This window comes from Scleropages formosus, chromosome 16 (assembly GCF_900964775.1).
Source record: "Scleropages formosus chromosome 16, fSclFor1.1, whole genome shotgun sequence".
NCBI lineage: Eukaryota > Metazoa > Chordata > Actinopteri > Osteoglossiformes > Osteoglossidae > Scleropages > Scleropages formosus.
This window is the reverse complement of record NC_041821.1, coordinates 2128944-2146784: the sequence shown is the minus strand read 5'-3', so window position 1 is coordinate 2146784 and position 17841 is coordinate 2128944. Positions and strand designations below refer to the sequence as shown.

At 47.1% G+C, this 17841-nt stretch overlaps 1 protein-coding gene across 3 annotated transcripts; it reads right to left on the bottom strand.

Annotated features, from left to right (window-relative positions):
• Positions 1–1486: 1486 nt before the first annotated feature.
• pcm1 (pericentriolar material 1) lies at positions 1487–17540 on the bottom strand. 3 transcript variants are annotated; one of them, XM_018736006.2, is made up of 40 exons: positions 17346–17540; positions 15481–15595; positions 14385–14615; positions 13912–14142; positions 13429–13599; positions 13076–13192; positions 12571–12748; positions 12346–12455; positions 11542–11752; positions 11155–11326; positions 10781–10975; positions 10531–10682; positions 10035–10270; positions 9784–9902; positions 9565–9694; positions 9305–9430; positions 9061–9218; positions 8609–8788; positions 8208–8466; positions 7959–8104; positions 7714–7877; positions 7432–7615; positions 7030–7340; positions 6415–6573; positions 6056–6106; positions 5494–5666; positions 5256–5387; positions 4973–5087; positions 4720–4857; positions 4446–4546; positions 4205–4339; positions 3913–4098; positions 3768–3830; positions 3466–3613; positions 3204–3355; positions 3039–3111; positions 2677–2861; positions 2420–2512; positions 2035–2152; positions 1487–1952 (listed from the first exon to the last, which is right to left on the bottom strand). In XM_018736006.2, the coding sequence occupies exons 2-40, from the start codon at positions 15577–15579 to the stop codon at positions 1927–1929; spliced, it is 5928 nt and encodes a 1975-aa protein (XP_018591522.1). In that variant the 5' UTR covers positions 15580–15595; positions 17346–17540; the 3' UTR covers positions 1487–1926. The 3 variants fall into 3 exon arrangements, with proteins under 3 accessions (XP_018591522.1, XP_018591523.1, XP_018591524.1); XM_018736007.2 differs by having other exon boundaries at positions 7753–7877; XM_018736008.2 differs by lacking the exon at positions 6056–6106.
• Between the last annotated feature and the right edge of the window lie 301 nt (positions 17541–17841).

Here is a 17841-nt window from a genome sequence, read left to right as displayed (position 1 = left end):
CCACCTCCAACTTTAACAGATCATTTTGTGGACATTTCTTCCAATTTCCTAAGCAGAATTCTAACTACTTGACAAACATATTACCTTTAAAGGCTATTTTGGCTCCTGCATAGGGAAAGACAAATCACTGAACAATACAAATTCACACTTAAGGGACAAGCTGACAGGGTTTTAACATTCCAAACAACATCAGTAATTGTGGTCTTAAGTCAAACTACATGACTGTAGAGGGGTGGTTAGAACTGCAGCCTTTGAAGCTGAAGGTTGCCATTTCAAATCTTACCTACTCTTGTGGTACCCCTGATCAAGGTACTTACCTTGAGTTGTTCCAGTAAGATTAGCCAGCTGTATAACTCAGGAAAATTGTAAGTAGCTTAACTGTAAGTGACTTTGATGCTTTTCCCAGCCAAGTGAATAAATGTAAATGTAGAAACTCACTCCGTGGGCCCATGGGTCTCCCCTGTATTTCAGGTGAACACACACCTTGTGCGTGCGCACGGGGGAGGGACAGTGTTCTGCCATGCAGTAGATATCAGCTGAATAGTACATAGGAATTATTAGACAGCTGTTTGGAGAAAACTAACAAATATAAATGTCAACTGCCTAATAAGCCAAAGGAGGGACACAGAACTCAAAATTGAATTCTAAGTGCAATGGGTGTTTTTTGCACTCACACACATGCTCCTGAGACCCAACTAAAAAAGGTTTTTGGATACATTAAGAAGTTATCCAAGCCCAAACCCATATATAGCATCATTTCAAATCACACGATGTGCTCTGGCATTAAGGCTGTACAGCAAGACAGACACCCCTGGACTTGCACCAATAGACCATTCAACCCCTTACACAAGTCAAAATTTACATGTCAGAACCCCCCCACCATTCACCATCATCATGTACTCTTTTATACATGCAGCATCCTTCACAATTGTATTTATAGTCAATACAGCTAAACCTGGTTCCTACAAACCATAACCTTTGTCCACCTTCATACTTCCTTATTTTCAATTCCATCTCCAAATCCATTGCTGTACGCTTGTGAGGCGGTTCTCATTTTCCTTCAAACGCACATTTACCACAAGGCATTGTGAATAAAGAAAAGGGTACAAAATATGGGGGGGGGGGGGGGCAATACACTAATTGAGCGATGTGTTCATGACTCAAAACTCATGGAACTAGGAAGATGAAACTTCCTGCCTTGTTTGGCTACGCCAACTTGAGCTTAACGTAGTTCAAATGTTTTGTGTGAGCGCTGTCCATAAATGATCATGTGGGGAATTTTTTTTTTTTTTTTTTTACATAAATCTGGATTTACGCAAGTCAAATTACACAACTAGAGGGGCGTCTGTACACAGCTGGGGGGGAGAGGAAATGTCCTCTAGATTGGACAAAAAACCACAGAAAATGCTACAACTAAGACAACTGTAAAGTTTACAGAATTACAGAAGTACGCTTTAACATGGTAAATGAACAGACAATAGTTTAATTTTAAAACTGTCAAACATTTTAATTTCAAGAAAGGGAAAAACCAAATTCAGTCCACCTAAAAATTACAACATGCCTTACAGAGATGGCAGACAGTAAAAAAGCAGCATTAATGGACAAATGAGGGAACAGAACAGCTTTTTTTTTTTTTCCTCAATAAAAAAAAGAGGGGGCTAACAAACATCTTAGTGTTAATGCTACACTGGAAACAGCCCCTTAATTGTGGATAAAAGTGAAAATCAAACTGAACAGCTAGAGCTGTTTGCAGACAGCCTTTCTAATTAAACTGATTAAAAACAAGTACAACCTATGCTTAGTGCTCCAAGTCCTACGCACCTTCTCTAAAAGCAAGGAGATGATCATTTATAGGCAATGATGTTAACTGGATGGGTGAGTCGTAGTGCCAGCGTGGATGTTGCCATCAGAACCATGCGCCTGATTTCATGCACTTTGTGCGCCAACCGTTTCTGTGGAAGGACAGGTCTCATGAATTCCAGCTGTCAAAACTAGAAACCTTTCAGCTGACAGACATACTGTGCTACAAGTTACCTGGTTCTTTCAGTGTCTGCGAGTTTCCAACAAGAACTTCTCCCACATTTCCATTAAGGATTTCTGTTGATAAGTTGTTGTTGAGCTGCTCTTCAGCAATCCTCTTCTGGAGCTCCTCCTTCCATTACAAAACAAAAAGTTTCCATTACGCCAAGTCCTTGTGCGTAAAACGGTGGCTGGCTCCCTAGTCATTAAGGGCATGGACCTCCAACGCAAAGACTGCCAGTTAAGACCCTTGTGAAGCAACTGCATTGCGTTATAGTACAAAGCATTGAGTGTGAAGAAATGTACAGACCGTCTCCAATATTACGCAATCAATGAAATCAGTTCAGAAACCCTGTGTGCCACATCTTAAAAGAGCTGTATGTTGTGGAACCTCCTGTACCTTGCACATGACAGAGAGCTGTAGTGGCAGGTCTTCAACTTTGACAAAGTCCTCTTCATCTGACTTCTGGCTCAAATTAGCTGATCCAACCTCCTGTTTCAGCAAGTGAGTATGATGCACATTTAGATCCACAAAACATTTTGCAGGAATTCAAGTCCTGCTAGGCCTGTTGTACAATGATTACACACAGGGATGCAGTAGTGCAAAACAAAGTCAATGTGTGACAAGTGAACACACAGAGAAGCCCCACCACTCACGTGTTCATTAATCATGACAGGAGAGTCCGTGTCAGGGCTGCAGGCCGACGAGCTCCGCGGAGAGAGCGCTCCCGATTCCGCCTGGGTGCTCTCATTACCCCCGGGGCAGCTCGCCATGTCCCCTTTGCCAGCCTCTGTCCCACTGATGTCCTCCACCTTCGTGGACTCTGGCTTGGAGCTTTTCACTTCAGGAAATGAGAAGAGACCAATACTGTCATTCTAGCTCATTCTTTAAATAAGAGGACCATTCCTCCTTCAGCCAAACCACCAAAACTAACAATGAAACACACACCTCACAGGGTGTGTGGCAATAAAGTTAACAGCGCACAGGCTATGTGCTACTACATAGCAACAGTTCCTACCATCGGTGGAGTCAGTGGTTTCCAGATCAGCCTTTTCTTCTCTACTGCTGCTGTCCAGAACTTCATTTTTTCCCTGAAAAACCACAGCCAGCCACATCACCCACAGAACTTACCAGAGCCGAGTGAAACCCACCGCCTGGCCCTGCCACCTTCCACCTCGTTTACCTGCTCCTCCACACATGGCGTGTCCTGACTGGCCTGAAGAGATGTCTGCACATCCACAGGCCCTGCATCAAACTCCTCCAGCTCCTCTTCCTCTCCCTCATCTTCACCACTGCCATAGTTAGTCAGGGGCTGCGTCTCTGCCTTTGATAAGCCTGTGAACACCAGTGTGGGGGTGGATGTCACCTGTGTGCTGGAGGAATAAAAAACCTGGATGTGGGGGCTCCACAACAGGTCAGGTATGTAGTTGCATAAGTTCCCTTACTTATTGACAGCGGTAGTACTCTGCCATCTTCTTCATCCTCCTCCTCTTCTTTGTCCGAGGGACCTGCACTTCCCTCACCTCTCACTCCAGTACCCTTGTCCTGCCGCAGGTTGGCAGCTGCATCCTCCTGCTCCATGTTCTCTACATGCTGCAGAAAAAGAGGCCCCTGTCACTGGATCAGAACCGAAGTACAACTTTGTGCTGGGAATGTTCCGGTGTGGGCAGGATTGAAGGGCGTAACCCCATACACACACACACAGCATTTGGTTTCGGAGCAGTCAGCTGGCTGCTGGTCAACTCACTTTGTCTTCTTCATTGTAACAGGCAGATGACTGGGACTTCTCAGCTTCCCAGCACTGGTTTCCCTGCAAATATGCTAAATGAGTGGAACAGATCCAGGGTTCTCTCACAACACATACACCCAAGAGGTCAGCCGTCGGTGCTCACCTCAACTTTAGGCACCCGTGGCCCAGCCACCTTCTTCTTGGTCTTCTGCCGCCCTGCGCCTCCGGCATCCAGGTCTTGCATGAGGCGGAAGAAGGCAAGTTCGTTGAAGAGGATCTCAGAGATCTCCACCAGCAGGTCCTCACCACACTCCTTCAGGGTCCTGCCAGCAAATCGGCTCAGAGAGTCCTAAGGAGATATGGAGACTCTCAAAGGACAGGCTCCACCCATATCACAGACCACTGCAATGAGACCTGAAACAATGCTGACAGTCCAGAGCCCGAGTAAATCCTACCTGCAGAATGCCTCCAAGTTGGCGGTGGAAGAACCTAACAAACTCCTTGCTATCGTCATCATGCTGCGTGAGTTCCAGTACCATGCGTCTGATGGACGACAGCAGCTGGGGGGAACAAACTTCATCCATGTGCTCCTGGTGCGAGGAGTGGTAATTTAGTACAGTAAAAACAATACACAGGAGGTAGCAGGAAGGAAAGGAGAGGGAGAAACCTCCCCCTCAAACATAGACATTCTCATACCTTGAGGACAGGTATGACCTCTGTCATGATGCCCTTTATCTGCCTGTCCAGTTGCTGCGTGTCTATTTGAGGACAGTGGACATTTGTGTTGTCACTGGCACCTTGGACAGACCACAACACCGCAAGGTCAGGTAGAAAATGTCTGCAGCCAGAATTCCATCTCCCAGGACACAAGTGATCATTGGTGTTCCACAACAAACCGCTCTGCCAACATGTACTTAACTGTAATGAAACCCAGGCAAATCAAGCAGCAAGACACACAAGAGAGCTGTACCTTCCAGAAGCTGTGCTGCAGCATGATGAGCAGCAGCAGTGGCATCAGCTCCACTGCTGTTACTCTCGGCCTGCAGCTTGGAGTGCTCGTACAGTTTTGTGTGGGCCGTGGTTTTGTCCATGTGGATAACAGTGTTTCCTGAACAAGCAAACAAGATAGAAAAGATTACACAACAGTCCCACGGTGTGTTAAAAAGATCTGCCTAGCAGACAGCAATTTCCATCTTAAGCCAAAAGGAAAAAAAAAAGGTTACCCAAGTCACTGCTAGCAAAGTAGCTGGAAAGGGTAGACTGGTCATCTTTTTCCATAGACTCATTCTGCTTTCTGCCCAGGTTGAATTTACTCCTACAATTCTTCTCTGAAACATCCTGAAAAACCAGAAGGATCAATGAAAAAGTCGTACAAAAATAAAAGATCACAAAACCCAAAAGTAGCAGCTGCACAGAAAACCTGAATATCTAAGCCAGGCTCCTGTAGCTTGAGGGAAGAGATCTGGAGGAGCACACAGTTCCAGAGGCAGTACAAGGCACACTCACAGTGTCGCTGGTGGCCAGACTCTCACTGGGCGTGAGCTCCGAGTTGGAGGCTGTGGCCCACGCCCCATGTCCCATGGGGAGTGGCTGCTCCCCATTGACCTTGCTCTCTGTAAGGTGCCTGCTCACAATGTCCTGCCAGGGTGCACCGGGGGCCGAGTTACAACTCCGTATCATCACCGTACCACACTGCACCAGTGTAGAGCACTAGAGATGGACACTTTCAGCACCACTCATGTACCTGGAGGGAGAAGAGCGCCCTCTGGCGCAGGTAGTCTGTGTTCAGCAGTTGTAGTTCATGGAAAAGTTCGATGAGGAAGTGCGGCCGGGACTCATTCTGTGAGATGAGTGTCGCAACCTCTGAATAGATGGTCTCCCGCAGGGCCTCAAAGAGCGAGAAGTCACTGCTTGCATCTGCAGAAGGAATTTATCCCAGATACTGTGTAATTTACTGCAGGTACTACAAGAACACTTCAGATGAACACTTGCACTGCTGTAAAGAGAATGCACTGAGGCGGTCAAGTGCCATTTGCTGCTCGTTTCTCAAACAAGATCAAAGCCAAGAACTCACTGCTGTGACTCTGTTTAAGCTCAGAACAGTTACTGATACATCAAGTCAGTCCAAAAACCCATTCATCACATGACTCCGCAACACACAGGAGACTATGCAAACCACCAACATACCACGTAACAACTCCAAACGGAGTTGCACAGACACACTGGAACTGTACTGGCAGTATTTGTTGGGAACAAGGGGTCAAGGATGTGGGGCCAGCTGTGAACACATGCAGGCGATTCGTTACCTGGTGCACATGCAAAGCTGTTAGAGTGGATGGGGGCTCTCGGAGAACATGCTGCGAGGAAGCGGACAAACAAGTGACAAAGTGGAAAAAAAAAAAAAAAAAACTACACGCCTAATGACAAAGTGGGACAGAACTGAAGTTGTGCACAACGGGGACAAAAAAATAAAGAAACCCACAAGAAAGGCACCAAAAAAAAAAAAAAAAAATCTGCTGCACTTTATATGTCCACAATATTTTGCCCGCAAAGTTAACACTCAACAGCAAGATGACATGAGAAATCCCAGGGCTAACATGACGTGTGCTCCAACTGGTGGTATTTGAATGCAGTCGGCCTTCTAGCCCAGACGAATCTGACATACCTGAAGACAGGTCATTGGTCTTGTGGACACTGGCCTTGCCATCTAGTTTTGCTCGGGTCAACCGGTCCAGCAGGCCCTGGTCTGGTTCCTTGAGCTTGGTGGATTTGGCCCTGACCTGGACTGACTCAGTGCCACTTGAGGCACCATCACTTCCCACCCCTGGAAGAATTTGAAGGATGGCAGTCAGACAGGCTGGCCACACACAAGCCTTTGACCCTGCCCTGCTCAGCAGTTTCAAAGACAAGAGCAGTGCTGTGCTGTCATCTAGGACACTTCTAGAACATCACTGAACTTTAGATGCATTTCTCTAGATGAGGCTCTTGCTATAGATAGCATAGCATGGTACTTTATTGATCAATGTAAGGAAATTCTGTCTCACTGACACACACACACACACACACACACACACACACACACACACACACACACACACACCACCTCCAACATGAAATCTAACAAGGTGTACAGATCAAATCTAGATTTGTTACTGTTACTCTACACAGTGAGTCAATTAAACCAGCATAATGACTCAAAGGGTATTCAAGACACACTGAGATCCACTTTCAAGCATATATAAGCATACAAGCATGCGCACACGCACACACACACACCCACCTTGTGCCTTGACATGCCCCTTATTCCTCCTCCTCTTGCCCTTAGAGCTTGGAGTTTTATCCCTGGAGGCCAAGCTGGCCTGAGCTGATGCTTTGCCTCCAGTGCGGAACGTCTTTGTAACTGTGGTGGGGTCTGTGGGGTCCGGCATACTGCTCAGGCTCTCCAAGGACCCTTGCTCCTTCGGCTGGGAGGGTGCCTGCTGCGGCACGTGGCTGCTTCTCTGGCCGGAGGAGTCCCTACGACTCTGGAAGCCAGGCGCTTTTGGCTCTTCACGTCCACTGGGACCACTGGCCTCACCATCTTTCCTGCTCCTTCCATTCCAAAACACAGGTCCCAATGTTTAAAATCAATGGTTTAACAGGTGAAAATATTACAAATGCAGGTGTGCGCACGCATACCCACCAGCTGTCAGCGCCACTGTGAGGAGACCGGTCAAAGGCCTGAGGGAAGCCCATATACTCGGTCTTTGCAGAGGTATTGTGTTCTGTTGGTGTCTGCTGTGGCTGACTGGTGCTACCACCATGTGGAACTGGGGTCCTGGTGAATTCTCCCACCGCAGGGGTAAATATGGGGTCAAAGGCCATACCTATGACCGAGAGAAAAACAACCCAAAAGAACATGGGCCAGACTGAACCTGGAACACAACTTTCTAGGCTCCACAGCTTTGTGAAGCAAGGACCTTACCAGAGGACAAGGGGGAGAAGGAGGCGAATCCAGGCATACCCAGTGTGCTCATGGGAGGAGGCGGTGGTGGTGGCAAGCCGAAGGGCGCAAAGAGGCTGGGGGATACTGCTCCAGAGGACTGGGACTGCTGCTGGCGGATGAGCTGATCCAGCACTTGTCTGAGCCTGCAGGCAGAGAATGAGCCGCTCAAGCTCATGCTGGTGACACTGACTGCAAGGTCCTTTCATACGTGTATCTTTCCTTACCTCTGCACATTGCTCTGCTGCCATGCCAGCTGTGTGTAGCATTGGTGCAGCTGGTGCATGACAAAATGTAACTGAGGGGAACCCACACTGCTGGGCAGTAGGCTGTAAGGGCTGGACAGCAGGGTCTGCAGCATATAGGAAAGCGTCTAGGGGTGGAAGACATGCTTCTTTAGGGTCACAGTGCTACTGGGATCTCAGGAGGTAGAAACATTTGAAGACAGCCAGGTGAAAAGTGAACCCAAGGCCCACCTGCTGGTCCTGCATGAGAGTCTGACACATGCTGGTACTGAAGTCCAGTTGCTTCTTGAGCTGGGCTACCTGCTCCTGCCAGTGACGCCGACCCTCAGTGAAAGAAAGATCCGATGCCCAGCGCAGGTTTTCCTGGCGCTTCATGCCACCACTGTCATGCGACCGCTTGGATCGCATCTTAGTCCTGGAGTCAGGTCTAGGTTGGGATGAAGACCGACCCGCACCATCCACAGAAAAGGGGTTTGTGGCCTTGAAACCACTGAGAGAAGAAAGACTGATCAGACCAAACTGCATGAACTGTGGCCAACAACAAATACACCATTGGGAACACGACCAGTATAAACAAGCACCTGTCCCCCACTCCCCCGCTCCCACTACTTTGTTACAAAGAGCTCAGGCACCTGCCCCTTGATGCTCTGGCACTGTAGGGCTGGCCCTTTCGATCAGGATACGTGGCCACGTCCTCTCCGGAGCTATAGTCCCCTCCTTCATCCTCTCCTTCCCTGGCCTCCATTTCAGAAGGATTATCATCTTCCTCATTTTGGTGGCTCTGTGTGGAATCGCCCCAGGTGGCCATTGTCCTACAAAACACCCAGTTTCAATAAAGCAATCATGACCATCACTTCCATAGGCAAAAAGCTTGAGAAAATAACCAGAATCTGAACAAATGTACCTCCTCTGTGTAGTTTACATGGGAAAGGACAGTTAGCTGAATGATGCCGCATTACATCATAGCAGGATGTCATTTCTGAAACACCTGGTCACTCCAACAGTGTCCTGTGACACAAAGTTATGTCCCACTGCACTAACAAAGGGGTAAGACCAATGGAGAAACAAGGAAAGAAAAGCAGACCTTTCATCACGGTTGAGCAACAGAGAGGCATGTTGACTGACTCCTACATCCGCCAGGCCGCTCCGCCTCTGGTGTTCTGCCATCAGGGACTCCAGCTGCTTGCGCCGGTTCCTCAGTTCCTCTCGCTGGATCTGGTGGCGGCGCATCTCTGACCACAGCTGCATCCACATGATGGAGGGTTAAGAGGCCATGGTCCCACCTCATCCTACTAGACATCTATCAGGTTTTGGGACAGGACATGTACCTCATTATCTGGGGCAGATGCTGCTGTCACTGGTTTTGGTCGGGTGACACCAACGTTTACTGAAGGGGTGGAGGTAGCAGCTGGGGCCTTATTCAGACCCTGTTCACTCATGCTGGACACTGAAGACTATGGGAGAGAGGACATAGCCTATTGATACACAACACACCTACCACCATTTCCACACACTCCCTTCAGCCATCAAGTCATATAATACTTAATGATGTAAAATGTTTCATCTAGTCCACTCTAGACGGTGGTACCTGAAGTTCAGGGCAGGCCCACTGAAGGTCCTGGATCTTGCCTTGGATCTCCATGAGCCGCAGTCTCTCATCTTGTAGCCTTTTCAGCTCCTGTTGCTGCTCACGTAGACGTGCCTCATACAGCTTTTCCCTGTGATGCAGAGACATTGCTTCACTGCCTGCCCATGACCCTCCCTTTTACCCCACCCTCCTGCCACCCTACAAGTGTGGACCACTTGCCTGGAGACCTCCTGGGCAGACGCATCCTTTGGAGACTTGGATGCAGGAATTCTGGCATTGTTGGGTCGCTGCTTGGGGTTGTCTTCTTCATTACCTGTGGTGGCATCTGTGTCGTCACTCTGTAATTGGGATTGTGGGGGGAGAAGAGATCACCTCAGAGTTTACTTACTTGTATTGGAAATAAACAACTGCCTTTACTAAACAACAGTGGACTGTTCTGTAAAATCCAGATAATCAGTATTCTGCCCTACCTGGACCATGGCCACCAGCTCCTGCAGCTGCCTTAGCTTCTCCTTGGCAGTCTGAAGGCGGTGGACCTTCTGGACAAACTCAGGGTCCTCCCCAAGGCTACTCCTGCGGCTGGACACAGAGCCCTCGCTGTCTCCCCGTTGCTCACGGACATCATCCTCATCCTCCATACCCTCTTCTTCCTCATCTTCATTGTCTTTCACATCGTTGTATGAGCGGTCTCGATTGTACTGGCATTCTGGAGCAGAGAATCAACAGGACTCAAAAACTGACCAAATCTGGTCCACACAATCTATACTGTAAACAACTGATTTCATTTATAACTGTCAAGTGCTCAGAGAGATGCAGCGCTGAATAATAGAGCACAGTTCATACAATTAAAGGGATTCAAGAAACAACGATTACACAAGTCAACTGACACGAAAGCATCTAGGTGCTTTTTCCATTTGCAAGACAAAAAAACAACAGCAATTGAGTACTGAAACAGACCCGACCCACCTATCACTTTGGGGGTATTGAGACTGCGCAGATTAGCAGCTGAGCGGTTGTTGATCTCACATTCCGTGTTCAGCCTTCCTTCACGGTTGTTGGAACAGCGAGCACTGGCAAGACTATTCATATCCATCCAGTTGCTGCTACATTTAGGGTTTCTGGTGACCCCAACAAACAAACAGAGAAAATAAAAACAGAGTGCTGAATAAACAACTTACTAAAAATGAGGAGAACAACAACAGAAAACAGCACATACCTCAGGTTGGTGGCAGGCTCTCGGTTTTCCTGCTCGGAGTCAAAGATTGTTTCAAAGATGGAGCCATCTTCACTCTCTTCCTCCTCGTCCCGGATGTTTTCGTTGACTGTGTCAACCATCATGTCTGAGGTCTGCTCATAGTACTGCACTAGCTCTCGAAGCTCATTGAGTCGTGTGTGCACCTCCTTCAGCTTCCTGCAGTGGACACACACATTCACTACTGAAATATAAATGCTGGTTAATTTTGGCTGAATGAACCTGAAGTGGACACTTCTGTACTAGCTCAACTGCCCTGAACATCTCTGTTGAGGCACCAGGATGAGAGAGAAGAGGAGATTCAAACCAAATCTGATCAAACTGAGCTAGTGACATACCGAAGTTTGGCACCTGGGCTGGCACTGCCTTCAGGGTAGGAGTTTGGGTCCAGTGCAGGGGTCACACGAGCACTGGACTCCCTACCGAATGCCGAGGAACGCTCAGCAGACCCAGTGGACGCAATACCTCTGTGGTCCACACTGCGCGGAGAAGGAATAGGTGCAGTTCGGCCTAAAGGTGGTCACGAAAGAAAGGGCATGAAGTTCCATAAAGATTTCATTCCATAGCAAGACCAGGACTCCACAGTATCACATCAGATTGATGTTGGTATTATAGCGAGAGCTGAGGGAAACTAAGAACCATGGAAGCACTGTACTTTAAAGGAGCTGTCTAAGAACAAGCAAAACATGGCAGTGAGGGAAACATGAGTGACCAAAGCTGCTTACAGGAACTGTTGTTCAGTGTCTGATCTCTGAGTGCATGCAGCTCCTGAAGAATCTTGTCCATGGTCTCCTTCTTGTCCTGGAGCTCCTTCAACGTGGCACGCTTAGAACTGGCTGCTGCAGTGGTGACTGTGGATGGGGTCCGGCCCCTGGAGGCCTCCCAGGAGAGAGACAAGCTTTCAGCTTGCCTCCGGTTGTCTGGAACAGTTTTAGTCTGGACAAATGTAATGAGTGGTCAGTGAAGTAGGAAGCAGAGCCAGACCAGTATATTTCAAACAGAAGAGAACCTTTCATTTCAGCATAAACACCTTCAATTTACTTAATTCACTGGAATCATGATTTTTTTTAATTTAAATACAGGTGGTACTCAACTTACAAGATTGTTGGAATGGAACCCTGTCACAAATCTCTTTATACTGTATTACATAAGCCATAAAGCTAGATAAACAACTAATATGCAGGAATGCTATGCTGTATAATAGGGCTTTTATATTTTTCCACTCATTTCATACATCAGTGTTACAATAATACTAACAATAATAAAGAGTAGAGCATGATATTTTCATGTTGTGCCATTTTCACTTTCATTTGTAGATCAGTTTTCTTTTACTTCTTTTCTGCACCACCAGATCACTCATGTAAGGTCATAACAGGTTGATGGAACGACTGACGTAGGTCCAAACTGTCTAAAGTTGCATATGTCATAAGGCTGTTGAGGACCGACAGTATCAAACGCTTCACTTAAAACCACTGAAGTGTCTAAATTGACTAGTAAGGTGAATCAGATGCTAACATTCCCCACTTTACCTGTGTGTCATGAAGCTGATTGTGGAAGCGCTGAATCAAGTCATTCAGCTCATCATTCAGCTCTGAAGTGATGCTCAGGCCAGACACACTTCCTGTTGTTTCTGTTATAACTATATCAAGCAGATAGGGAAAAAAAGGCCAGTTATTTCAACTGAACACATTTCAAGTTGAAAGGGGAGTGCTTCAAAATTTAAGGAGGTGCATAAATAGGGGGTGCAGCCTCACTAGTGTCATCAGCAGCAGATGCCTGCGGTGCTTTGTGCTGCATGGCTAACAGCGCAACCTGTCTCCCCTGCAGGGCCCTCAGCTGCTCCTGCTGTTCCAGCATCTTTTTCAGCAGGTCCTGCTGCTTGTGCAGGTTCTCCAGGTCCTCCTTTGCCGCAGCACTACGAGTGTCCCGGGACTATCAGATGCAAAAAGGTTTATTAACGAGACATGTTCTCCTTCAAGTCCTCCAGTTTTATAACAATTCTTGGGGGGGGGGGGGAATAATAATTTTCGAAATCCTAATCTGAAAACTAAGAAATGTCCCTAGGCAATGTTTTAATATATTTAACAACTACTTCAATTTTAAATATATATTTAGTTAATATTTAACAGAACACTACATTTTTAAAGAGGGGGTCAAAATGCCAACAGTCTACTCTGCAAGTTGAGGGAGGGGGATTTCCATACTCCTAGTTATGCTCTGCTGTACTGTAAGAAAACTGTTCTGAAGAAAGTTACTCACGGCAGAGCGGCTGCCCTCAGACGGGAACTGGACATTCAGAGATGTGCCTTCGGCTGCCAAGCTGGAACCAGCTGGCGAATCTAGAGCACGAAGGTCATCTTCCTCGTCCTCCCTGGCCTGGAGGAAAAGGGAGGGAACATGCAGATGGTCTGAGATATGTTTAAAGGTACCGGTTGCTGGCAAACATCCAAAAAGTTTCACTGACAGCAAGACATAACAGTTCACACTGAACTGAAGCAGAAACATGAATAACTGGACAAATTTGCTTATGTCATTCTAGAATTGCATACAGGAACGAGAATAATTCCAATGATGTGTGTTCAGTCATATTCTAAGATTGTCAGCATACTTACCAGCATCTTCTGTAGAAACCGCAGGTAGGATTTCTCCTGCTGCTTCAGATGATCAATGAGGTGGGACAAGCGCTCGACATTGGCCGGCACGTCACTCTTCTCCACCAGGTCGTCACGCATGGTGCTGGCTTTGCCAATATATTCCCGGATCTGAACAAGTTTGCTAACAATCTCGAGTAGAAAAGGAATGTGGAGAGGCTGAGTACACAGAGCGGTGTGTGCTAAAGGCTGTTTGGGATCCAATACTTGACTGAAGACATTATGTAACAACAACTTCCACTGCATAAATCAATTGATGCGAGACTATCAACTTAAACCTGTAGCAGCTCCCCTCAAAAACAGGAGCTAGTCATTACCTTCCAAGTTCTTGATAACACACCTAAAATTACAATCAACATTTATACCTCAAATAAGCTGAATGACTGGTATTACCATTTGGAAAGCTGGCATAACAAAATGAAGCAAAAATAGAAGGAAAGATACCTGACTGCTGTCAATCCCAGTGTCTCCGTTTCCATCAGCCACAGCAGGTGACCCCCGTTCAGGGCGGCTGGGCACTTCTTTGCTAGGCGAGGCAGCGACTGGGGGAGGCTGCTTGCTGTTGTTAGTGTTGACACGCAGTGGCAGGAAGTTGAAGGCCTTCTTGTTTTCAGCTAGCTGCCTCTGGTTGTTGGCTGCAGTTACACGGCCTTGAGAATCACTCCCAATGCTTCGCTATTAACAACAATCAAAATTTCAGAATGTGACTTGTACACACTAGGTGTTGACAGCTCTAGGTGAAATCACCCTGCAACTAATTTTGAAAGTTTCAGTTCACTTGTTAGAGTGTATATCAAGAGTTGTAGAGCCAAAAGCTGTAGACAGGTAATTAAAAAAAAAATGCTTATGCTCAGCAGAGCGCGTTGAACAAAGCAATGACTTTCTGCAATTACTGCTGACATGCCAGCTCAACCCACCTGGTCCAGATCTGTGAAATTGATCCTCTGCCTCAGCCTCTCCAGCTCTGCCTGCTCTGGCACAGACATCTGCGTCCCATAAGAGTGTGGGGTGCGTGCACGTCTCCGCCCGGTCCCTGGTGTGGACTCTGGGGAGATGCCATTGGTCAATCGGCTCTCAGCTGCCTCACCCACTTTCTTCTTGTTCTTCTCAGAGGACCGATTGGCCTTCTGCTGTTGCACACCCCAGTCCTACACAAGGGGCAAGAACAAAAAGGAAAAAGTAAATTTACTTACATTTATTATGGGGCAGCTAGTAGTGTAGTAGTAGGACAGCAAATAGCACTGCTTTCAGTGTCTGGGTGGTACAAGAGAATGTGAATTCAACCCCTGCTCGATCTGTGTGGAGTTTGCATGTTCTCCCCATGTCTGCATGGATTTCCTCTGGCTGCTCTGGTTTCCTCCCAGAGTTCAAAGTTATGCTGTTCAGGTATATTGGTGACTAAAATCAGTCCGTGTGCGAGTGACAGAGAGAAAGTGTCTCACTGCTCTATGCAAGGTACTTAGCCTAAACTGCTTCGGTAAAACTACATAGCTGTATAAAGATTGCTACACAGTCGTAGGTACCTTAACACTGTAGGTCACTTTGGAGAAAACTGTCAACTAAATGAAAGCCACTTGCAATGATTTTACCAGTTTATACAGGTAGGTAATTTTCTCTTACTGGAGCAATTTACAAAAAATACCTTGCTCAAGGGTGCTACAGAAAAAGGTGGGATTTCAACCTGGGTCTTTCAAGTTCAAAGGCAGTCCTATGCACCCTGTGGCCCCATGGCATGATGTCTCACCAAAGCCAGACATTAAATCCTCTCCTCAGTGGTAGAAAGCAAGACACATGGAAGGAATGGCAACTTTCAGATCACATATCCAGTTCTGCAGGCCTCGATGCAGAGTTAGTACACAGTGGGTGTTGAATATTCACTCAAGGTCATTGAGCAAGTAAAGCTCGAGCGTGGCACAACCCAGTGCCATGAGATAAAGTTGGTGATTTTTCAAAAAAATTAACCTGTGTTTTTGATAAGATTTCATTTCATCCCCCGACCGCATTTCATCGTACCCTGTTGTTCAGTCGATCCTCCAAGGTCCCATTGACTGTCCACCCCGCCAGATCATTTTCATCAACACGTTCATCGAACGAAGCCCCACCTGTGGCCATCCTGACTGACCACAACCTGCAGGACACACATATCCATACACAGTCAGTATACAGTAAACAATGAACTTGTACCTGTACAAGGTGAACAGGACAAAGGAATTACAGCAGTCACACTTTACAGTCTGGCATTAAGTGAAATTAGAAAAATACATGTGAAATAACTCATAGTGCCCAGTGTTGCAGCAAAATAGCATCCACAAAAATCAGGAGACCAAATGAGTTTAATACTAGTAATTTATACACTACAAATTGCTGAGCAGCACAATTTCATTAGAAGAAACAGTCCTGTGCTACAGGTATGGAATGAAGCTGACAGTGCTGTAATGTACACCCGGGTATAGCCAACAAGCAGAATCCTTCACAAAGATATCCTGAGATCACATTAGCTTAACAAAAAATAACCAATAAATCTGGTGAAACCACCAACACTATCTGCTGCCATCCTTACTGTGTTTAGCCAACAGATGGCCCAAAACCATTAACAAAGGCTGCACATAAACAAAGATCCTCCAATGACACCTGGTAGTACACAAAGCCGCAGGAAAGTCAGATCTTTGTGGGTCCACATGTAATCCGAATACCGCTTTACCTGGTGAAAGTGAAGGGGGATGATTTTCAGGTCCGGAAGACAACCTTGAGCTACTTTTCTGAAGGAAATGACTGCAGCAGCAGAAAACTGTTTACTCCCGAGGGCGTTGGTTAACAACCATCGCGTACTGCTGACCTGCCAGCTCTCCCGGGAAACAGTAACACACCCTCCACCCCCTACACCCCCCCGGAGACTGTGCATCTCCATTCCCCTCAAAATGAACAATGGCCTTCCTACATAGTGCCCTGGGAGTATAACAGCTACGAGAGCCCAGTTGAAGCCATTCAGAGATATTAATATCCTCAGCACACATCAGTAGCAAGTTATTTTCTCCCTGCATTAATGCGTATTAAAGTACAGGAGCAGTTGGTCTGGAGGAATGTTTGTACACAACATTTACCATGTGGGAATGCAAACGAGACTTACTACAGAGTGAGACAGAGAGGGGTGAGAAAAACGCTGGCAGCATAAGTAATAACGAGATTTGAGATTACTAACAATAAGAACCATCATCGTTGCCATGGCAACCCGTTGGCGCGCGCGCGCAGTGAAAGTCCAGGTCGACAGTTACAAGCGTCACTCACCTAAACACGTCCATAAAGTCCACGAAACGGCCACTGAACTAACTGGCACCATTTTCACATGATAATGTCACCATTCAATATAAGAACTGTGGCAAAAGTCAACGCAGAGCGAAAAACAGCCCCGATCGGATCTGCCAGCAGCTGAAGTAGGCCACGGCGAGAAACTTTGACTAAAATGGGTTAATGGTGAATTCTCGCGCGCGCGCGCCTCCCTGGGCTTCAGATGTAGGTCAGGACAACATTTTTACCTCAGAAATTAGGAGAAATGTGTCCAACGCTGCGAAAAACGTGGCCAGTCGAGTCGCCCCGCGCCCAGTTAGTCACCGCTGGCGCTGCCCGGCCGGGTTGCGTTCAAACTCGCACATTCGCCGAATGATTCGGACCCACAAGTCGCCTCAGTTGAAGAAGAAGAGTCAACGAGCTGCTCAGCTCCTGCCAGGGCTCCCCGGGGACAGCACTGCCCTGGTTAAGTTAACTAGTGACCCAGGGCACTAACCAACTAAGACTAGTTACTAGCTCGGCCAACACTGAGTGACTGACTCTGAACAACGGGCAGAAATTGAGAGAGAGAGTGAGTGACACATAATATTTACCTCAGAATCCACGGAACCACCAGCCGGGAGGGACCTCAGATCGCTCCTGAGAAGTCAACCAGCACCGCGTCGTAGAAACGTTTCATAAGCCGTCACTGAAAGGCGTTTTAGTGTCTTAGATCGCCGCCATAAAGCTCAACTTATAGACTCCGCTTGAGCGCGACGTCCGCGCGCCCCGCCGCCATCTTTGCGCGCGAGCTGCCTTGCGGAGGGATACCGCAGCGGCGCATCATGTTATCGCTACTAACACTACTAACTGCCGCTCTTTCGGCTTTATTTTAATCTGCTAACATTCAAACGCGTGTTCTTAAAAATCGCATTTTAAATAAACGTCGCATAACTTTCACTTCAGAGTGCACGAATTCTACTAAAGATTGGGACTATATTTGCTCTCGGATGATTATGAGCGGTTGTGTGGCTGCCAGACGGTTCTTGCAGAGAAATCAGTTCTTCGGGCACTGCCTGTAGAACTTGGTAGTTATTCGGCCAAAATGAC

Bases quoted from the DNA above. Each gene is read 5' to 3' on its own strand.
- pcm1 (XM_018736006.2), bottom strand. From the start codon at position 15,579: ATGGCCACAGGTGGGGCTTCGTTCGATGAACGTGTTGATGAAAATGAT. The intron at 9,903-10,034 runs GTAGGGCAGAAT...TCCCAATTACAG, and splicing joins AGCTGGTGGCCATGGTCCAG to AGTGACGACACAGATGCCAC. The intron at 8,105-8,207 runs GTGGGCCTTGGG...TTCCACCCCTAG, and splicing joins CTCTCATGCAGGACCAGCAG to ACGCTTTCCTATATGCTGCA.